The following is a 12,717-nucleotide window of genomic DNA, read 5'->3' on the forward strand; positions in this document are numbered from 1 at the left end:
AGCATGGACTTTCTGAAAGCATGCACCACCAACATCCACGCCGTAGAGAACCTGGTGCAGACCGCATACTGTGTCTACGATTGGGCCGAAGCAGCACCTGCTGCCTCCGCCGCCGAACGATGGGAGCACGCGCAAAACACCCTTGCTACCTTGAGGCGTGAAAACATCCTCTGCACCAGCATTGGCCACGCTGTTTGGATCTTTGGGCACTTCAATGCTGACCAGAAGGACATCTTGGACAACAGCCATTCCGCTTTCTCACTGTCCCAAGAGGGCACGCTTGAGAACCAACCCGCCCATGCTCCCAGCGGCCGAGCAGTGAGAGACATCCTCCTTGAGGCAATCGAACATGCCCTGGCTTTCACATTGGCACGACATCCTGCCATTGTCCACGTCGGACCTTGGCTCTGGCTCTATCACAGCGTGTGCGATCACGGCGACGACGACGACGACGATGACGACGAAGACGAACACGCTCTACAACAAGTGAGTGAGACGTCCATCATTCATGTCTACACCAAATTCACACCGAGCGGTGGCCTTTATTTAATTCCTAATATTATGCCATCGTCTGCCCAACCCCTGCCCATAGCACCACGTTGTGACCCTCAGCATGTGGTGTTGGCGCCATTCGGAACCGTGGCCACCATCCTGCCAGATTTTCATGACGAATCTGTGCTTTCCGACGATGCATGGAAAACAGGTCTGGCCAAAGCTTTGGAGCCCCATGGCATTGTCTTACCCGCTGGCACATTGTGGATTGCTGTCGAGCTAGAAAACGCAGAGACTACCGCCTGCATCTGGCCCGCAGCACTCTGCTTCACGCCTTATCGGCTACAGCATGTTCAAGACCATACTACTAATGCCGATCGGGATTGGCGCCGCTGGTTCATTAGCACAGAAGAAGGGACCATCTTTCGCAACCCTTTAGGCATGGCCGAAGAGTGGTTCAAAGGCGCAGCTGAACGGGCACGCAGTGGCGTCAATCTAGTCGATACGCAGGCAACGCTTCAAACAGACGATCGACCACTTACTGAGCTCATCCCTACCAACACTGCAGCCAATGATCCCACTACAATGACCTCGCCTCCTTTTTCTCAACGTGCTGTGGACCAGCAAGCTGCGATGGCAGGCATTTATCCGACGCCTCCAGACGGATATGCGCCAATGCCGAATGCCTCGCAGCTCAATTCGACCACTCCCTCGGCTACACAACCAGAACAAATTGCAAATTCCGTAGACTTGCCTCCGACTAGTGATGACATGCAATACAAAAGTGAAGATTCACATCACGTGGAACCAAACACCTTTGGGAATGAAGATCAGGACATGCTGTTTGGAGATGAGGACGAGATGGAAGACATTGGCGATGCTGATTTCAGCTTCTTCGACGATCATGACAACGATCCAGCAATCATATCGATGCGAGGGGCAGAATTGGACCACTCTCTCAAGTACGAACACGATCCTGGGGACCCCAATTCGGGCACGAATATCGACGACCCCCCGATTGAAGACGATCAGCCGTCGCTGGGCATTGACCCAACCAAAGACACCACTCAAACCGACACAATCGAAGAGGTACCTATCGAGCCTGCCGAGCACATGCAGGAGGAAGCAAGTCAATCGCCGGTGGTAGTTTCGATTCCACAATTTGGCCATTCAGTCGCCGAACCTGAGAAGCCACTCAGCCCATTCGGCATACGTGAGCGGCTACTGCCTCCTCCTGTCCCGGCTAGCTTCACTCAGACCGATGCGGTAGGTCAGTCGGACCACCGGCGGTCGAGCACGTTCGCGCCCATCAATTTCAGAGAAGGTCTCAATCTCAGCAGAAAATATTCCATGGTCACGGCTGCGCCTGAAAAAGAACCACTCAAACCGGGTACTATCTCGACATCTGATATTGGACTTCCAAATGCCCGCAAAAAGAATCGCATCGACGGCAATGATTCTTCAGACTCTGACACCGATGACGAAAGTGAAGGAAACTCCTACGAGCCTTCCTCCAGTGATATGGACGACACAGATTTACCTCCGCGACTTCCCTGGGAGAGCAGGAAGCGGAAGCGCCACGCAGACCAGGACAATTTACATCCGCTGTCTGGTTCCCTGCAGCGAATGTGGTCCGATGATGAAGCTGATGATCGAGGCGCAGGTCTTGGCATGCAGACTCCGATTGCAGATGTTCTGGCAGCTTACGTGAATTCGACACCGGTTGTGGACCTCCTTGCTTTCTTGAAGGCAGATTCAGAATCTGAGATAGCTGATCGTCCCCATTCTTCCGCTGGACCCACGGATTCTATGGAGGCTTTGAGCGGTCCACTGCCCAGAATGGAGACCTTTTACGGCTTCCCAAAAGAGGACCTCATCTATATATCTCAGATCATCAATGAGCAGTCTGTGTCAGCTCTCCAGCTTGACGCAACACGTGTCGGCGGTCATGAGGATAGAGTGGCCGAGCTGCCCATCGGGATTGCAAACTACATCTACACCACCATTGATAGAGGCATTGAGACGGTATTCCCGGACATAGATCAATGCGACCTTGGCAAAGTCGCGCTGACTAGAGAGCCGCTACGGCCCCCTACGAATCCCGGCAAAGCGCCACAGGGCCCGCCTCGACCGCCGCAGAGGACTGATAGCATGCTTCTTGGCCCTGACTATTTCCATTTACCGCCTCCCTATGTCAGACTTCAGAGAAGCTCGGAGATATGGGAACTGCTTCCCACCTGTCTGACGTTCTGGGAGACATTAGGCCTTGGACCTACCAACGGTGCAAAGAATGTGCGGGCGTTCTGTGTTTTTCCCGAGAACGAAGACCTGCAGCGCCTCGTGGCGGGATTTATGACCGATCTTGGAACCGCCTACGACAATTGCAAGCTCGGCTCCCACGTTCACCATAGAAATGTCAGCGACACCGATGAGCATGATACTTTTGAGGATGGAATGGCGCCGGTCGAGCTCAACGAGGATGCCTCGCTTGAAGGCGCCATGAAATCTTACGCTACCACCTGTGCAGAACTGGGAAAGGCGTTGTCCAATATCGCTCATCAGGAAAATGACCGAGCGATTGTGGTCTACATCCTCAACCCTTTCTTTGGGCGACAAGCGCAGCAGCATCTCTGCGCCTGCTTCTGGATTCTCTTCAAAGCCTACCGAGATAATCTCCCCAAGGCGCAAAGAAACCAAGCTGGCAGCGACATCTTTCTCCAATGCCTTCCTATCAGTTTGGTCGCCTCCTATGATACTTTGGTGGTGCCAGACGCCAGGCAAATGGCCATCCTAACTCGTGAGGTATATGATCGATGTCCTCCATGCGGTCCACCTTCCGACAATACATCTGCTCTTCCTATTCTTTCAGCACCAGCGGTGGAGCTTGCAAGCGCCGCGCCGAAGAGGATTGGCTTTCAGCTCGCGGCCGAACCGCCAACCGATCTGCTTCATGAGGGTTCCATTCTCCACATTGCTTACTCTGTGAGCAGAGACGGTCACTGGATGTCAGTCTGCTGGATCGACAACACCGGCAGACATCAGTCTAGTACTGCGTTCTGCCTTCGTGGCAGGTCACTGGCTGAAGTCATTGAAGATGTGTGGGAATGTACGCGGGACATACTGGCAGCTCGTCAAGTTCTTTGGCGCATTTTCATTGTGACCACGGACACACTTGAAAAGCCTGTCTTACAATGCTGGCGCTCGTTCTCTGCCAAACCTCGTACTCAAGCCATCTGTGTGACCTTGCTCGCCATTGACACAGATCCTGTCCTGCAGCTTTCACCGCCCGTGGCCAATGTGGATGGCCAATTCGAATCCAGAAGCGATGGAGGCTTCCTGACTCCAGCGTCCACACCGCAGGCCGGGACTTTCACCTCCTCGCCTGATGTTAACGGACAAGGAGGCAATGCGCCTCCCACTCCAGCGCCAAGCGAGACAGCTGCCTCTGCCGTCGAGAATGACCCGGATGCTCATCTCACCGATCTCACAGACGAGACTTGGGGAGTCTTACTGAGCCCAAAGCTCAACAATGTTGGCTGCAACGTGGGCCTTGCAAATGGTGCGTTGTTCAAACGAGTTGATGTCGCCGTTCCAGATGGAGAAGGAACTGCTGCAGACAAGCTCCCGTCGATTGGTGTCAGCATTCACTGGACTATTCAGGTGAAGCCTTCTGGTGGCGTTGACGAGGGCAGCGTCAAGCAAGCAGAGCTCACGCTGAGAGAGGTGTTGAGAATGTATCGGAATTTGGCGTTGTTGACTAAAGCAAGAGCGATTGCTCATGGTAAGACGAGTTTTGTGCCGATCCATGTTGCAGCGGCCGTAAGAGGCGCAGAGGGTTTGGATGGTATGCTGGGAAGTAGTGAAGATATGTAGAGAATCGACCACTGCCAAAAGGATTTGCTGGGAGGAGCCACAGTCCAAGTTCTTCAATTCCGCGAGCGCAATCTCTCGTGTATCGGCTGCACCTGAAGCATGCAGAGTCGATCGCAGAACTTCGTGAGAATAGGCGTGTTCGCGCCAGTATGCTTCTTGCTCTCAAGTGAGATGACTGTCAACGTGATGTGACACGGCAACCTCATCTCCCTCAAACAATCCACAAATCGGACATTTGGCAGTAGCGCTGCTGAAAGTAAACTCTTCATCTCGCCTTTCGCTCGTGTTTTCGCCATCAGAGGCCGGAAGAAATTGTGCCAAAGTCCTGGGAGGCGGTAGTCCTTCTTGCTGCTGCTGCTGTTGTCGAAATCCATCATTACCGCCAGCATCACGGTATTCAGTATTATAACCTTGATGAGATTGCGATATTGCCGGTCCCCCTTCTCCTCCATCACTCATCAATCTTCTTTGAACTCTCCCAACCCTCCCATCCCGCAATCTCACTTTGATTCCGCGCGGGTGATTGCCAGAGGATAAGATGTCTTGGACTATGCCTTGTACTTCGCGTCCAGTACCTTGGTCTTGTTTCAGTACGATGGAAACTGATGCGCCGGCTATGACTTGTTCTGTACCAGGCACGGCGTGATATTCATTAGGTCGGGTTGATGAATGTTGACTTCCTCCTCCACGACCTCGACCTCGACCTCGACCGCCGCGGGGCTGTTTAGGCTGACGGTTGCGTGGTCTGTTCATTGGAAATTGAGGATGAGGATATATTTTTGGGTAGAAGTTGTGGAAAGCGTTCTGAATTCGGTGTTGGAGATTCTGCATTTAAGGAAGGATCCAATTCGCCAAATGCTCTACAGTGCAGGTGGAAATCGAAGGCCTCGACAAGAAAAAAAAATCAAAAAACAAAAGTCATGAATTAAATCTAAATCTAAATCTAAATTGAATTTTCTTTTGCTTGCTAACAGCGGCTTGCGCAGAGACGTGACATGAGAATCTTCTGCTTTTACTACATGCATAAAATAGGTGGTGGTAGTGGTCAAGGCCCACCGACAGCTCAATCCCAGCGGTCTCGAAGGAAAGAGTCGCATAGCAACCAAATTATGCAAATTGCATGCATGCTGCCACACTCATTTCTTGTTGATTCGCTCCCAAACCTGCTTCTCTGCCTCCGCTAAGCTGTTGCCAGCTGTATTTGCCCAGCCTTTGACAGTGTTCCAAACGTTCGCGGCAGTATCATTCGCGCTATCTCCTCCTCCAAATCCCAAGTTATTTGCAAAGCTTTCCCGCCGTTCATGTTGATCTAGGCTTGCCCTCGCAGCGGAGCTAAGCTCCTGTGCATTGGTATCCTGATGATATCCTGGTGGATGACTGCCAGCACTGGTTTGTGGTGCAGGTGCAGCTCCAAAGTTTATAGTCGTTGGTCCATCTCTTGCTTGTGTTTGGGTTGTCGGCGTCGTGCCGTGGACTGGAGCGTAGTTAGATTGTGGAGGTGGTATAATCATTTGCGGCGGCGGTTGCGTGATATGCGACTGCTTGAGTGCAGCTGTCTCTCCAGCTTTGGGTGGAGGTGGAAGAGTTGAAGGAGCTGTCACTGTCGCGTTGTGGCCGGGAGGCACTGGTACTGCTCCCGGCGCAGGCGGAGGTGGACTATTTCCCGCCCTCATCGCAGTTCTCGTCGGAGTAGGATTGGGTTGAGCATTTGGTATGTATGTAGTTGGAGCTGGAGCGGCCGCGGCCGCTCCAGGTTGCGCCGGAGGGTAAGCAGTCGTTGAGGTACCGGTGTTCGCGAGCGATGGTTCATCATGCGGTTTCGAAGGCGTGATGGGATCATCTAGGGCGACCAAAGATTAGCTGAAAGCGCAATCTCGATGCTCGTCGTTCTGTACCAACCGATGTGGACTGGAATTGGTGGCATTTTGGCTCTGCCCGCGTGCCTTCGCTGGATTGGTGTGATCGATTTGCTTGACTGTCCCGTTCAGATGGTCTCAAAGCTTGATGTTGCTGCGGCAGAACTTTAGAACGCGTGCATTGTTGACAGCTTCCGGAAAGCTGTAAGGAACTGCAAGGTACGGGGTATGACTAAATTCATCACGTGAAACGCGTGAAACGGAACTCTGGACGAAGGGATCGGGGACACAGACAGGAATCTATACGCCTTCAGTACAGAACCAATTGTAATACAGTCAGGGTGTTGCCCAGGCCGGAATAAAGGTACATGCTCTGCGCTCTTCTGTGGAAACGCAACGCAAAGCTTCATGCTTCCACCTTCCCGCCCGAACCACTCCGGTAGAGTGACAACGCACTCGTCTTCTTTTCTTCTTTCTGCAATCGTAGTGGCATGCAGATCATTCCTTTTGTCATCTTGTAGCCATTTCTGGAAGATCGGAAAGCCCAACTCTTGGGGCGAGTCGCTTATTTGAACTTCTTGCCGAACATGAGGACCTGCATCTGGTCGTAGATGGAGAGCACACCAGCACCGGCGACACCACGGAGGATGTTGGCACCAGCACCCTTGAACAGCGACTTGACACCTTCCTTGGCAATGATCTGGCTGGCGGCATCGAACGAGGACTTGTACTTGACGGCCTGGTGCATTTATCATTAGCGTTCTGAGCGCATTGGACAGATATCAGTGTTTTCACTTACCTCGCCAGAAGTCATCATCATACGACGGCGAACAGTGTCGAGTGGGTAGGAAGCGATACCAGCACCGGTGGTGACAGACCAACCAAGGAGGAAAGAGGCCAGGAAGTTACCCTCGAGAGCACCAGTGAGGACGACAGGCTTGAGCGAGTCGTACATACCGAAGTAGAGACCACGGTAGACGACGATACCAGCAACGGAAGGACCGAAACCACGGTAGAGACCGAGGATACCGTCAGAGGCGAGGGTCTTCTTGTAGACATCGATGAGACCGTTGAATTGACGTTCTCCACCATTCTTGGAGTTCTTGGCGTCGTTGGCAAGACGGGTACGGGCGTAGTCGAGGGAGTAGACGAAGAGAAGGGAGGTAGCACCAGCCATCTGCGAGCTGTCAGTCATCGGCGAGGCTTTGCTGAACATGGAGGGAACTTACACCACCAGAGGCAAGGTTACCAACCATCCACCAGGCGTATCCATCACGCTCCTTCTTGTAGCCGAACATGGACTTGAAGGTATCGCGGAAAGCGAAGTTCAGGGCCTGTGTTGGGAAGTAACGGATGACGTTGGCAGTGTTTCCTCGCCAGAGAGCGACAACACCCTCATCGGCAGTAGTACGACGGAAGCAGTCCACGATACCATTGTACGGGCGGGCGAGACGACCTGACTTGATCATCTCATCCTAAGCAGCGAAAAAAAAGGGTCAGCGTGGTGTTGTTTCTGGCCGCGCTTTGGACAGAGAGCTGTTTCAAGCTCGGGGTCCGAGCAGCGCGCGCGATTTGAGGTTGCGACACTCACCTGGTTTTGAATGAGGAGCTTGATACGCTCAATTGGAGCAGCAGCAGTCTTCGAGACGGCGGCAGAAACACCACCCACTGCGCATTCGTGTTAGTTACGGTGTCCATTGCGCAAGCTCTCCCAGCTCTTATCGCCAGCTTTGCGGGGCGCCGGTCATCACAAGACCGGGCAGTCTTCAGCGGCGGGGAGGCGGCAGGTAGGTTGGACGTACTCAAGAAGTCGACGACGAAGCCGGGCATGCCCATGAAGGACTTCTCGGCCTGGTTGACTGTCGGGCAATTGATCAGCATTGTCACTGCGAAAGCTGGCCAGCCGCGCACGAAGCTGGGCTGCAACGCTCACCATCTCCCTTTGCCATCTTGACGGTATTGTCCTTGACTGGCGACCTGTTTCGGGGGGAATGAAGATGAATTGAGTGGAGTGTTTGATGGAAAAAGGAGGGATTGGAGGTCAAGAAAAGCTGAGAATGGTTTTTTTGAAGGGGTTGCGGGTTGCGGGTCAAGCCGGGAGAAACGCGAATTCCTAGCCGCCTGTGGCGATGCCATTTGTTGAGGCGTTGATGAATTGCCGGGCAAGTCGCTACTGCCTATGATACCTTAGTGCCTACTACGTGCGGTCTTCACTTCTTCCCACATTTTCCTACGCGACTCACAATCTGCTCGCGCGAATCGCTGCAAGTCGACTTGCTAGAGCGCAAAACACAATGGAAGCATTCGGTGTTCGGTGTCCACGTCTGAAGCCTCGCGTCGCTAGCCTCGGCAATAATACAGCAACAAATGGCTACAAGAACTTCACGGTGAAGACCTCCCTCTCTCTCACGGCCCATATAACAGATATTTCATCATTGTTCGGATCACGACATGTCTGGAAAGTGCATTGTTCATCGACACATGTACTATCAAGCCTGCTATTTCAAACGTTTCCATTCGCGACCAAGTGTGCTTCGACGGGGGTTTGAGGCTCGTCGCTGTGGCAGAAATTGGTGTAAACACTCTCCGGCCCACAAATCGAGTTGCTATGTGGAGCGACCAAAGTCGAAAGTTGTTGGCTCTGGGATGGCAATGCTGCAAGAACACCGTCGACGACTTGCCCGAGGTCTATGCCTTGAGCCTCATCGAGGTGCTTCCGGCTTCCGGCTGTTGATGTCTGGAATGTTTGCAGATATTTGAAGACACCTCTGCGCGCAGTGGAACACAAAATCGGTGGTTTGTTGACCAGCTCTGTTTGGTTATCGAGTCAAGTGCGACGATGTTCGATGAGCGAGCACCACTGCGGAAGCACAAGTGCCCGGAGAGCGGCTGGCACACTTCGATGCGACACAACTTCCGCTCTATACTACTAATAAGACCGAAAGTGCCTGTAGGAGCTGACATCCCTGTACTTGCAGCAGGAAGCATAGCCTGGCGCTCAGCTCGGGCAGCTCGATCCCAGCATTCGTGAGGTATCAAAAGTTTAAACTTCCTTGTTGTCAATACTCAAGGATCGCCAGTTCAGTGGAGTGCTTGGAGAGGAGGTAAGCCGCCGAATTAGTGGCTCAAGGGTGAATAAGGGCCATGGCGCCGAGAGGTTGCGTTCTGAGCCCGATTGCGCATGCTAGCAGAAGCCGCTGAGCTGCAGCTGCAATGAATCGCTCCCAATATCACGTCGCTAAGCTCACGCAATGTGACGGTATTGCTAGTGTCTCAGATCGTGAAATCTCTGTAGCCCTCTAATAGACCATCTGCAGTCTTTGTCACAGCAGACCACACAGGCTCGAAACGCTTCAGCTCATCGAAGGCAGGTATGGTACCTGGTGTGTTGGCGTCGCTCCACAGACACCACACTCTCACTCGCTGGCCTTTTGCTGGTATTTCTGTCCAGGACACATTGACGTGAAAAGTCTTGTCCCAAGTCCGACTCTCCAGCCTGATCTCCTTGCTGCCTTGATCACCTACTTCTGGCTGCCGAGCGTCATGTGGGCAGTTCTCAACGTGGACTGCGGAGGCCGCTTCTTCGAGCGCAACCCGGCATTGTTTGGAATTTATTCCACGAACGCTGAAAGTGGCCGTGGAAGCATTATGACTGATTTGAACTTCCATCCAATCACGATATGCATGCTTCTTGTTCGTGGAGTTCGCCGGTAGTGCCGGATATCCCCGCGGGACCACGTTAGGAGGCAATCCATAGAACTACGAAGAGATGTTAGCAAGTGCTATTAGACTTCGTGTCTTGGAGCTTGCTTACAGAGCATCCCAGCAAGCCGTTCCTGTTAGCTACAGCAGAATCACCACAGCGCAAAGGTTGACCAGCAGCGCTTGGCATCTCTGAAATGATATCCTGGATATACCCATCGAGGCCGATCACGGTGACGTTGTTGGTGCCGTTGTCGAGATCCATACTCTGTACAAAGTAGTATTTGAGTCGTGCGTCTCGAGAGAACGGGAATGCAACCAGATTGTAAATCAGGCATCCGACAAAGACCAGCAGGAGAAATGTCGGGACGTGGTAGGTAAAACGGTGCAGGAATGGAATTACTGGCAGTAATAGCAGCACTGTGAATGTCGCCAGTAAAAGATAGATGGGTAGAGGTGCATTGCCATCTGCAGGTGTCTGATGAGTTGCTGAGGTGATCATTAACGCGATGCTTCCAATGATGATGACATTGATTGGCACTAGGATAACGATCTGAATGAACCAAGTCCACTGGGGCAGGGAGCTGGACCATGCTTGCTCATCCATTACGGCGTTGTTGAGATATGGATCTTCAGTGTCTTCAGGTATTTCGTGTCGATCTGGGCGCTTTCTGCTAAATGTATGTTGACTCGCCTGGGTGTCTGCATGTTGAAGTAAAGAGCTTCTCTCGGTTGGCTCAGCTTCATCCGCCGAGCCTTGATTTTCCAGTAGTCTTCTCGACGATCGGCTTCCGGGCCTGATAGAGGTCGCATCTGTCTGAGCACCCAGCACTCTAGAGACGTACTTTGATATCTTGGGTAGAGCAAAAAGCTCCAGGTAGGACACCAGCAGTGCGATTAACATTGTCGCGTTGTAGATGACCAAAAAATAGCCGCTGGCGATGTGCAGCTGGTGTTCTCCTACCGTTGCCACAACAAGGAAGGTCCAGCTTAGAACATAGAGCCAAATGAGGCAGAACATACGATGAAGAGCCGTAGGTCTAATCTCTGCGGCTCCTGCTAATACAAACCATGCACTGGCTAACCAAGCAGAAAGGAACATGGACCTAAGGTGAGTTGTCAGCAGTTGTGCTTCCATTATGCTGCTCAGAGCGCATGGGGATTGATGCCGGGGAAGCAGTGGCGTTAGCGGACCATTTGTAACTTACCAAACTGCGTATTCGCTGCTGTAAATGATGTATGGGTTGACCTTTGTCAACAAGTAAGCGAGCAGCATGACAATTCCCGTGGCAACAACGAAGGCGACTAAGAAGCGGAAGAAGCCTCTAAAACCAAACAACCGCACTGCTTCATCATCGTCGGCCGAGTGGAGGTACCTTTTCCCTCCAAATGGGTACCATTTGTCGCTTCTACGAATGAGCACTTCAAGCAGGATGAGGATGATCGGACCGGCGACGAGGAGGCTGACAGATAGCGCAAATAGAGTGTTGAGTTGTCCGACAACGAACGCATGGCCGAGAACGTCGAAATAGAAGCCGTCTTTGGCGTGACCAGTGTCCAACTTGCCATTCTCGTCCTGTAATCCTCCTTCGAATTCGGAGCCTTGGAAGGAAGTCAATTCTTGCATGGTAGCTACGGCTGCAGAGAGCATATGCCACAGAGAGTCCGGATTGGTGTTCCTGGAGTCATCTTCATTCGTGTGGTATCTTGCTCTCGGCTCGTAGAAAGCCACGTCTAAGCCACGAAGGCCTAGCTCCTCGTCAAACACCGAGTAGTCAGTACCACTACGAATAAAGCCTCTTTTGAAACCATCACCGCTGACGACATTTCCGAAGGGACGTGGGCTCTTGGCATACGATTTGGTCACTTCAGCGTCGGTACTGCGGAAGAGGATCGCACGGCCGCCAGCGCCAGCGCCTTCTAAATTCAAAAATGTATGCTGCACGAGGATTGGAACGGGTCAGCAAGAGACTGGAAAGGGCGTAAGGGGTTCTATTTCGGCGGGCCTCACCGGAAATTGTGCCAGTGGATGTCTGACAAAATTGCGTGCCCCGTAGAGTCCATTCTCTTCTGCGTTGTTGAGAAGAGCCACAATTCCTCTTCTAGGTTGATTGCCAGATCTGGTGAAAAGTGAGATCAGCTGCAACACTGTGACCACTCCAGCGCCATCATCTGTTGCACCAAATCCAGATGAAACGCTGTCGTAATGTGCATTAACAAGAACACCACTGCTGCCTTTGTAGCGCTTAGTCTGATTCCACCAGTCTCCGGCTGTGTCCTCAGTGCCACGAACATACACGAGTATGTTGTCGCTTTCTCCGTAGAGTGTCACCGGTCTGTTGGTCCAATCGTCAAGGCTGGTGAAGTTGGAGCTATCATTTGCGAACACAGTCACTGCTCTTTCGCCCTCGACATCCGATGTCCACTTTCCATTGACGGCATATACACTTTTGTGGTCCGCTCCATTGTGCTTCAAAATCTCGCCGATTCTCTGTAGCAAGTAGCTCTTGACAACATCGTTACGCCGTGAGCCCAACGGGTGATAGCCGTCGGAAAGGAATTCGAGATCGAGCCAGGCCGCCGTGAGGTTGATACCGTCGATCGGTGCCGGATTCGCAGGAGCTGGCGGAACTCTGACGTGCACGACGAGCAGTGCTGCGAATAGGGCGATGTAGAACAAGGAGCCAATGATTGAAACCTGCAGAGGCAGGAACGCAAGTGGGTTCCAAGATCTGGTTCTCGTCATTATTCTGAGCAAGCCTATTCAGGCAGCATTAGGTCTGGAAGGCAGTAG

The 12,717-nt window shown here is 52.5% G+C and overlaps 5 protein-coding genes across 5 annotated transcripts; 1 reads left to right on the forward strand and 4 right to left on the reverse strand.

The window, feature by feature from the left end:
- Positions 1-3: 3 nt before the first annotated feature.
- On the forward strand, positions 4-4,386 carry MYCFIDRAFT_213147 (uncharacterized protein; the record flags this gene model as incomplete). The annotated part of the gene is made up of 1 exon (XM_007923087.1): positions 4-4,386. One exon carries the CDS (start codon positions 4-6, stop codon positions 4,363-4,365), a length of 4,362 nt encoding a protein of 1,453 aa, XP_007921278.1. The 3' UTR covers positions 4,366-4,386.
- Positions 4,387-4,527: 141 nt separating this feature from the next.
- MYCFIDRAFT_184895 (uncharacterized protein) lies at positions 4,528-5,118 on the reverse strand (the record flags this gene model as incomplete). Its single annotated transcript, XM_007923088.1, has 1 exon — positions 4,528-5,118. One exon carries the CDS (start codon positions 5,116-5,118, stop codon positions 4,528-4,530), a length of 591 nt encoding a protein of 196 aa, XP_007921279.1.
- A 383-nt stretch (positions 5,119-5,501) lies between these two features.
- Positions 5,502-6,289, reverse strand: MYCFIDRAFT_62671 (uncharacterized protein; the record flags this gene model as incomplete). The annotated part of the gene is made up of 2 exons (XM_007922060.1): positions 5,502-6,205; positions 6,265-6,289. The coding sequence occupies 2 exons, from the start codon at positions 6,287-6,289 to the stop codon at positions 5,502-5,504; spliced, it is 729 nt and encodes a 242-aa protein (XP_007920251.1).
- A 201-nt stretch (positions 6,290-6,490) lies between these two features.
- MYCFIDRAFT_70408 (uncharacterized protein) lies at positions 6,491-8,273 on the reverse strand. The gene is made up of 6 exons (XM_007922107.1): positions 8,155-8,273; positions 8,024-8,080; positions 7,813-7,889; positions 7,451-7,696; positions 7,021-7,398; positions 6,491-6,960 (listed from the first exon to the last, which is right to left on the reverse strand). The coding sequence occupies exons 1-6, from the start codon at positions 8,168-8,170 to the stop codon at positions 6,787-6,789; spliced, it is 948 nt and encodes a 315-aa protein (XP_007920298.1). The 5' UTR covers positions 8,171-8,273; the 3' UTR covers positions 6,491-6,786.
- Positions 8,274-9,494: 1,221 nt separating this feature from the next.
- MYCFIDRAFT_106416 (uncharacterized protein) lies at positions 9,495-12,648 on the reverse strand (the record flags this gene model as incomplete). The annotated part of the gene is made up of 4 exons (XM_007923089.2): positions 9,495-9,980; positions 10,036-11,029; positions 11,132-11,862; positions 11,935-12,648. Coding segments are annotated over 4 exons (2,925 nt in total), but the record flags the coding sequence as incomplete, so codon positions are not given.
- Between the last annotated feature and the right edge of the window lie 69 nt (positions 12,649-12,717).

The sequence above is a fragment of the Pseudocercospora fijiensis genome, assembly GCF_000340215.1.
Source record: "Pseudocercospora fijiensis CIRAD86 unplaced genomic scaffold MYCFIscaffold_1, whole genome shotgun sequence".
NCBI lineage: Eukaryota > Fungi > Ascomycota > Dothideomycetes > Mycosphaerellales > Mycosphaerellaceae > Pseudocercospora > Pseudocercospora fijiensis.